The 9,274-nt window shown below is 47.4% G+C and overlaps 1 protein-coding gene across 2 annotated transcripts; it reads right to left on the minus strand.

The window, feature by feature from the left end:
* Positions 1-3,896: 3,896 nt before the first annotated feature.
* LOC119365236 lies at positions 3,897-6,581 on the minus strand. 2 transcript variants are annotated; one of them, XM_037630850.1, is made up of 4 exons: positions 6,112-6,581; positions 4,767-4,951; positions 4,511-4,588; positions 4,294-4,409 (listed from the first exon to the last, which is right to left on the minus strand). In XM_037630850.1, the coding sequence occupies exons 1-4, from the start codon at positions 6,320-6,322 to the stop codon at positions 4,380-4,382; spliced, it is 504 nt and encodes a 167-aa protein (XP_037486747.1). In that variant the 5' UTR covers positions 6,323-6,581; the 3' UTR covers positions 4,294-4,379. The 2 variants fall into 2 exon arrangements, with proteins under 2 accessions (XP_037486746.1, XP_037486747.1); XM_037630849.1 differs by having other exon boundaries at positions 3,897-4,588; positions 6,112-6,579.
* Between the last annotated feature and the right edge of the window lie 2,693 nt (positions 6,582-9,274).

Raw genomic sequence — 9,274 nt, forward strand, 5'->3', positions numbered from 1 at the left:
TGCTTTAGTCCCAAACTTCCTAAACTAACCAATGACTTTGCAGGTTCAGATTGTTTACTTTTTTTCTGCACCTCCTTCTCCCTCTGTGCATCATGGCTCTCTAAGTCCAGATAATCAAAGGTTTTCCTTTTATTTCCCTCCTCAAACTTGTACCAACCTTGTTCAGCAACTGAATCAAACTCAAAACCTATATCATACAGCAACAAGTCCTTGGTAGTGATTTCTGTGCCAGCAGGAACCTTATGCAAGTCCCTTACTCCCTAGAGTGAATATGATCTACATCCACTTCAACCACTGGCCCCAAAGCTGAACCAATCTCACAAACTCCCAAGTAATGTCTCAGATTATCAGGGACCCCCCATATCTTAATCCAGATTGAGTGTAGCTTCCCTTTAGCCCTGTCATCTGGACTCCAGAAATCAACCTCAACCATGGCACCAGTGCCCAGCAAAGTGAATTTGCCAAAGTTTTTCAGCTCCACCAATTTGGCTTTACTAGGAAATCTCATAAGAAAGGTTGTAGGACTCTGGAACTTGGCTCTCCATGTCCATCCCCAGTCAAACATCTTGCTGAAGCCATAGGCCACTGTGGTATCATTCAGCTGTCCCTCATGAACAGTCACCTGGGCCATAGGATTGATGTGCTCAACAGCTACAATTTCCTTAGTGTTCTGCACCAAAAGACACCCCAAACCCCTGGCTCCATATCCCACATATTTAGCAACTGGCTTAGGCTGCTTTAGAATGGTGCATTCTTCAGTGTTATGAGATGGTCTTTGGCACACCACACAGAAAACCTTATTTTTGCAATCACTCTTCACATGCCCCTGTTCCTTGCACTTCACACAAAAGAGCTCTTTTGGATTTCCAATCTCCTTCTTCTTGGCTGTTTCCTTTTGTCCTTCCACTCTGGTATTTTCTTGTTGCAGTAAGGTCTCTTGTTTTGGCATGTTGGACAGTAGGAATTGATACTGCTGTACCAATTGTTCCTGAGGCACAAGACCAAACTGTCCCAGTCCCATCCCCACTGGCACAAGCTGAGGAAAATTACTGTTGCTCATCACAGGGAAGCCACCTGCCAACTGGACTGGCCCCCCTGAATTCCCAAATTTGCAGCAATCCCAGAACCACTTTCTTGTCTGTTTTCATTCCCCCCAACCTGGAATCTCTCCTGTTGATTTCCCCCTCTTTCAGAAGCAAATCTGCCAAACTTATTGTCTCCTTCTCTTCCACTTCCAGCAGAATTTCCATCCCCACCAGAGCCACTGCTATTCGTCTCAGATCCTTCTCTGAAACCCCCCTCTTTGTTTCTCCAACCATAACCATCCACCTCTCTCTCATCCTGTCTGTTGAAACCTCTCCCAAAATGCTCAGATCGACCGTGGAAATTACCTCTCCCTCCTTGATAGTTTCCCCTTCTAGGCCTTGGCCTCCAACTCTCCTGCCTGTCAGCCATGTCTTCTTCTTCTCCCCAGGATAGTCCTCCTTCCACCACCTCTTCTTCTTCACTGGTCGCCGCCAAGATCCCTCTAGGGTTTGGGAGGTGGAGGAAATCGGGATCAGGGACGAAAGTTGGGATCCCTCCTTTATATAGGCCCTCGTCTCCACTGTCAGTATCTGGGCTTCTTTGGGGCCATCCATTATTGGGCCACCCTTGACCCAGGCCCATCTGATCCACTTTCTCTCCCCTCACACTAGTCCCCCCCTGTTGCCTGCTCCCCCCCAGCACCTGATCCTTCTTTAGCAAAGCAAGCTTGAAATTCTGCCATAGCTTCTTCTAAACTGACATTCACTAGAATAGTATCTATTTTCATATCATTATCAGGTGAAAAGGTAACACACCCAGACATGCCCCTCTCAATATCCTTATTGTTATCAATCTCAACAACCTCACACATATTATCAATATCTGACAGATATTCAGGGAATCTAGGAAGATCCCAAACCTTGGGTATCTTATCCCTAATTCTAATAAGTGCCATATCCATTTTCTGTTTATGAAAATCCCCCCAATTAGGTGAGTCGATATGAATCAACCCACTCTGAACTGTCTCATTCCTATTTTTTCCATCTCTAAGCAAAAGACTCTGGACATAATTATCCATCCTTTTCCTCAATCTACGATTAACACGTCTAATTCGACATTGGATATCAATTTCCCCCTGACCATCCCCATCATCACAGGTGTAAGCCAGGTACATGGAAGAAGTTCGATGGGTCATACCTGAACTGTCTGATTCCTCGTCAGAAACATCGTCTGAATCCTCACTAGCTAGCACCCAGAACCGGTTGCCAGCTAGTGAGGAATTCAGGCTCTGTTTCCGGCGAGGCGTGCTGAGCGACGAGGCGCTGGATCCTCCGAGGTTGATGAAGCCACGGCTAGGCGAGCGGAGCGACGCCGCACCCCCGCCGTCTCCTGCGGCGCCTGATCAACCGGGTCTTCGCGAATCTCGATCGGAGCCATAGCCGTCCCCGGAGCAGGAAGGGCTAGCACCCCTCCCGCGGGCGAAGCGCCTATTGCCTCATGGCGGGGGCAAGGTTTGCGGTCGCGAAGATGGTGAAGGCCACCCACTTCCTCGCCACCGCCCTCACCGGCGAATCCGCCTGATCCGCCGCCCACAGCAGCACCTGCAGCGGGGGCTTGCGTCCACCTCGCCCAAACAGAGATCTCTCCTCCGTCTCCGTCAGGTTCTCCACGATTGCTTCCGCCTCCGCGTACATCTCGCGTTTGCTCAAGTACCACGCCCCGATCTCCCTCAAGCGGATCCGCATGCGCGCGTCCCTGCCCGCAAATCTGCACATCTTCTCCTCGCTGATCTCCACCATCTCCGTCATGCGCTCGAACGACCAGGGAGGAAGTTGGGGCAGGCAGGGAGAGGAGGGTGGAATGCGGAAACGTCTGACCAGATCTCGATCTGAATCTTCTCTCCACCTTAACTGCACCCCCACCAGCCACAATTTCTCCGTCGCCGTCTCCCGATGCAACCCCCCCGCCGGTGATGTTCTCCTCGATGCGCGCAACGTGGCAGGGGAACGCGACCGTGGCCCCCGGGCTCAAAACGAACCCGCCTCCCGTGCACCCGCGCTCGTCAACCAGGAATATCGTCGCGGTGTGTGGGTGCACCACCACCACGCCACGGTGGATTTTAGGCCGCGCCACCGATTTGAGATCGGCGGCGAACCGCACCGACCACCGCGCCGCAGCGGCATCTCGCAGCGTGTCGAAGCGGCATCCTCCAAGATCTCCAATTTAGTGCAAAAATGAGAAAACGAGATCTAAAAAGGAAATGCATATATAGTATTGGGTTGATGATCTTTCAAATCGTGTAAAAAGTTTTAATAAAATTTACATTTGTGATAGAAAATAAAAACTATTCGCTCCAGTCTGTCCCAGCGCACAGATCACAACAAGAATAGGAGGGCGGGATAGAGCGTGTACCTGAGCTGGGATACAACTTTCCCGAGCTTGAAAATAATGATCTGATTGTCGTCTGAATCAGAAAAATCATAAGCTACATTTCACTAGAACCTATTAGGACGATAGAAGACAGTAGCGAGGGACCCAGTGGAACCCTAGCGCTGCTTCAGGATCAGACGCCGGCTTTGTTCGATAACTCGGTTTTAATCATGTTGGGGAAGGACTAATGGCGTAATCAACATAGCAAATGAACCCCGGGCTGGAGAGATTGCAGTTCAGACCAGAGCAACCTCGACAGAACATATGTAAGAAGAAACACAACGGTTGGGGTACCAACTGCATGCAGAGTTCTACACAACTTAGCACCCAATACCAATAAGCTTAACTTTCACAAACAAGGTATAATTGCATAGTGCCAAAGTTCATTAGCAACTGCTAATATGCTCATTAGCTGAACTGACGGAGAGTAACACCACATATCAGCGAACACAATTAATCAACTAGGATAGGCATGTAGAGTGTACCACAACTTTCACAATACATAAATGAATTGTTCAACAGCTGGTTAATCAAGGATATTTTGCAGAAGAAGAGTAGACCAACAAACTGTAACCTCCATCTTGCAGAAAATAAGGTCACACATGTCAGTACTTCTTCCTGACGCTTGCATCTCAAATTCGACTGTACATTGTGCAGAAAACCCATCCCGAGAGGCCTCCACGGAAACAATCAGTTTCCCCTCTGGGTAATCTACAGAGACAACACGCCTCACAAGCTCAACCACACCATCAGACTTGGTAGGCAGTTTTCCATCTTGAAAATCAAGCAGCACCACTTGCCCTCCTTTTACACTCTCGGTATTGCAAGCAACCAGCCCCGCACACTGATCAGGCCATGACCCATAGACAACTCGGACACCCACAGTGGCCTCAACTGACGAAGGCAGCATTGCCAAATCAAGCTCAAGCGTGCAGCGCTTGCAGGGAATAGGTCTTCGTATCACATGTTTAGAAGGATCAAAAGGAAAAAGTTGATGGAAATCCGAAAATTTGTAAGTCAGCACTTCATCTTCAGACTCTTTTTTGCACTTTACCTTTAACTGAACATCAATGAAAACCATGTCAAGTAACCAAATGGCACGAGACGGGCCTGTTAAGCGCAAAAATGGATCCTGCAATGCAAGCATCACAATAAAAATTAATTAGTTGCCTGCCATACTATTAAAAAGAAGTTGAAGCAGGACGCACAAAGTGATTGTAGGTCTAAATAGCACTAGGCTACTAGCAGGCAGTAAGAGAATTAAGTTAACACAAATAGGCACACAGAGAGTTGTAGCCACGCTCATTCACCTTCTGAGTGAGGGTTTGGCAGTTATCCTTGGTGCATCTGAAGAGATAATTTACTTTAGGTTCTACCGAGTTCCTGAAAGCAACAGAGCCATAAACCTGCAGTGGCCAGCTGAGACCATATTTTAGGCCGGTGACTTTGATGGAGAAGATCTGCAAGGATTTCCTGGGAACACCATATTGAGAATCTGCAAGGAAAAAAGCTAGGTTAAGAAAATTGAAAAAAAAAGGGAAATTAAACTATAGATGTACTAGTGGATACTCCATCGTCCCTATTTATGTGGCACACACGTATTTTGAGATTCAACTTTAATAACCAATAACATGTGAGCTAGGTGTTATCCATTTGATGCGTAATAATAGTTTCCAACGGTATAATTTCCATGACATAGTTATTGATTGTATTATATTGATGAAATTGATGGTCAACGTTTAATCATGGAAAATGACGGTGCCATGTAGATAGGGACAGAGGGAGTAACAAACTAGCTCATTACCAGGGAAAACAATTGAATATACTCTCATCCATGGTAAAAGATAGGATATCAATGCATCCAGGGTCTTTAATCTAATGCTAGAGTATCCTGTTCCTAGTTCGATATGCAAAGCAAACTCGGTTTCTCTACTCTCTGGTCTTTAAAACAATGTTATGGACTGGATTTGTGGCCCTTCTTCAAGGGGAATGGGTTCTAAAACTAAATCTCAATTGGAAGAGAAACATACAATATTAGTTTGTTATTACTCCCTCTGTCAAGTCTCTGAAACGTCTTATATTTGTTTACAGAGGTAGTAGTAAACAACAGCATACTCCCATCCATGGTAACTAGATCGGATATCGACACATCCATCTATGGGATGGGTTGGTGTCCTATTCCTAATTTGCTATGCAATTGCAAGGCAAGGAAGGTCTAGGCTATAATGGTATAAATTGGGATGTAAAATAAATCTACTCCCTCCGTCCGAAAATACTTATCGGAGAAATGGATAAAAATATATGTATCTAGCTTTCTTTATCCATTTAGACGGAGGGAGTAGTTCTCAGAGATATCTCAATTAAAACATAACATACTACTAGTGGTACAATAAAAAAAAGGTCACTTTTCATTATGTTCCTGCATCCATCTTCAAGAAATCACAAAGGTAAGCCGATTTCTTGCATCGATCTCAAGAAATCACAGAGCCAACCCGGTTTCCTGCATAGATCTCAGGAATCCACAATGCCAAAGCCGATTTACTTCGTACATCTCAACAGATCACAGGCCAAATTGAGCGCCGGGGGATCTATCGGAGCTAGGTTTATTCGTAGCTTCATTCATCGGAAGAAAATTTGGAGTCAAGAATTTCTTACCTGCCGCGACGGGGGAAGGAGAAAGTAAGGAACAAAAGGACCTGCTGCCTTCACGGTGTTCCTCGATCTCCTGCTCCCCATATGTCCGCTTGTCCTTAATCTCCCAGTCTTTACGAAGTTGCTCCTCCTTCTCCTCCTCCTTCTTCTCCATCAACTCGATGTACTCTCTGAAGCTCTTCACCCCCGCCAGCTCGCTGTCGCTGAGCTCCATCTGCGGCGCGCCGCTCGACCAATCAGGGTTTCTTGCTTGGGGTTTCCTCTCTGCTGCTATTGCGGCCGCTCAATCGATCTGGTATGTCTTTTTTCTTCCTTCTTTTCTCCGATTTGGATCACGCCCCAGTCCGCCCCGTCAATGTCGGGCTCGCCAAAAAAATGGTGAAGGAATCTGCCGCCACGGCGGTTTCACCGACTAGTGAGCGCGAAAACTGAAGGAAGCTGCCGGAAATTTGGCGTCGCGAAAACGTTGGTTTCAATCCAAACGGCCGTACGAGGGCAATTGACGGTTATTATTCCAAACAGAACCAAGGTGCTCGTCCGACTCCAACTTGTACACGCGCGTGGCAGGTCTTTTTTTATGAAGGTGGCACGGCCCAATAGGGTCCAATTACCCGGCTTGAGTACTTTTTCGGGGCAATTCCTATTTAGCGCTGCAGGCGCCGGTTAGCAAAAACAGTAGAAACCGGCGCCTGCAGCAGGATCTCGTGGGCTGGCCCATCTTTCATCTTTCGCTTTCTAAACTCTATGGAAAACCGCAAAAACACAGCGCAAGCTAGGATTCAAACCCTGCATCGCTGGTTATCAGTGATCGTGGGGTGACCAACCGAGAAACGCAGGTCTGGACGCAGCGGCAGCTGCACGCGCGGCATCCACGGCGGGAGGACCTTCGCGATTCGCACCAAGCTGGCATGCTTTCTAGAGTATAGGCTGTCGATGGACTGCGTTTTTCAACGTATATGCGTATTTAGGAAGGCCCAGGCTGACAGTACTTTCTGACACCAAGAAGGACGCGCTCCAAAATGGCAGTCGAAGACGACAGCTGCACGTACCACGGCTATTTAAGCACCATGCACCTATGTATGCATCGCTCACTTGCACACGTCTTAGTACACGCCCTGTTCTACTTCTCTTCCACACAAACCCATCCATTACAGCTGTTCCGAGATGTCCAGAGTTCGTCCCATGCTCGCCGGATCCGGACCACACCACCGCCGCTGCCATTGATCTTGTGCCCAAGGTACCAGGATTAGGTGGTTTGTGTCTAGAACAGACCGCAACGCGAGCATCCATTTCTACAAATGCCCGAACCAGGCTGCAAGCAATACTGAATATCCATTTCCCTCAGTTGATCAATTTCATGCAGTTTTTGATCACCCATTTTTTTCATATATGTGCCAGCGGTGCGATTTAGTTCAAAAATAAACGTGAAGGACCAGCAAGATCTCGAGGACCAGGCGCATAACAGTTTTGGATCAAAAATAGATGCCGTGCAAGCAGCAGGCAGCGTGTTGCATATTTGTTTCGTGGGGCAAGAGAACGAACGTAACTCCACCGGGGAAATCTTATTTAAATTATTATTTTTATCCACATTTGCTTAGCCCAAGACAGAGTAGAGGCACGCATGCGTGAACCACCGACGCGCAGAGAGGCCTGTGCACTGCCGTGCACGCCAGCGGCCGCATAGTCGAAAAAGGACCGACCCCACGCCAGGTCCCCACATGGTAAAAAGGGTCACTGCGCCCTGCGGTGCTGGTCCTTGCGTCAGGTTTGTACCACACCATGCGAGCCCACGGAGCACACGTGGCCACGAGTATTGATTGTATACGGCGATGTATGCCGAAAATGCTTATGTGAGCCCGAGCTCACAGGGTCTCGGAATCAGGACCATTTATATATCTTGCGATGTGTGTTACAGTCTGTATAGTATCAGGTATATGCTCCTGCCTGTTTTTCAGCGAAATAGGACCTGACCCACTGCTCAGTTCACTCCGTGAGTTAGCAACGCGGCAGATCAGACCGAGGATGACGGATTGGACCATTCCATTGTACATTATGTTCCAACTGAGCCGTTGTGCTCATTTATGGCCCCACGGTTGGCAGGTCCCAATCTTCTCCAGCACTTCTCCTCGTCCATCCTCTTTATTAGTTGGGGATCCAACACAGCCTCTTGCAATTTTCCTGAAATGAACAGCAATTTGTTGCCTCAATATGGCGAGGAAGACGTGCATTCAGTGAGGTATCAGCACATGCAACGTACCTGATTACAATAGCATTCCTTTGAGCATTCTTCAGTCCCGGTCAAGGAAGATGCAGTCCCAGACCCTTTTGAATCTGCCATTAGGACTCTCACACCTTTGAATTGTTGTGAGCTACTCCATGTGGTTGGACGCAACCCCCATTTGTACACACTCGCCAGTCGCCACCCTCCAACACCTGACAGAACAGTTGCCATCCGCATTTAGTTATGCCCCTAGTTCAGCAAGCAAACAGATAGGTACGTCTATGAGAGGCTGGCAGATATACTGCAAAATCAATTCAGCCTGTGGATGTTTATTCAGTTGTCTTAGTGCAAAAATTGTCATACATAATTTAAATGCATTTTTGCTCTTCACACCATCCCTATGCATGATGTACGTACACTCTCCTTCAGCGTGTGGTCATACATGATAATCAACAACCACTTCAGCAGCACTTTCAGAAAAATCTTCATAAAATTCAGAGCATACACTGCTGACAGAAACAATACACATATTTTGTTACACCAAGTACTCAATTAGGAATAGTTCAAGATATCACAGGTTCTTTCACAACTAAAAGGAGGACTTGATCATTTAGCATTGCCTAATTCTTAAACTTCCAGTTTGTTAGTTCAGCCTTAGTTCTGCATTCTTGTGGCAATTGTTCCGGCGGTGGCCTTCAATGCCACAGTTCTTGCATCTCGCCGGCTTACGAGGCTGTTTGGGTACATCCCCACTCCCCCCCCCCCCGGGGCTCTGGGCAGGTTGTGCGTTTGTGCCCAGAGCAGATTACATAATTAACGGACAAAACAACATCTTAGCACTATGGTTCAACACATAACTTGATCGTTGCAAAAAGAGCACATATCCCGATAACCATGTCATCTAAATCACCTTTAGGATGTGGTTGCACAGCAGCCCCATGTGTG

The sequence above is a fragment of the Triticum dicoccoides genome, chromosome 2B, assembly GCF_002162155.2.
Source record: "Triticum dicoccoides isolate Atlit2015 ecotype Zavitan chromosome 2B, WEW_v2.0, whole genome shotgun sequence".
Classification (NCBI taxonomy): Eukaryota; Viridiplantae; Streptophyta; class Magnoliopsida; order Poales; family Poaceae; genus Triticum; species Triticum dicoccoides.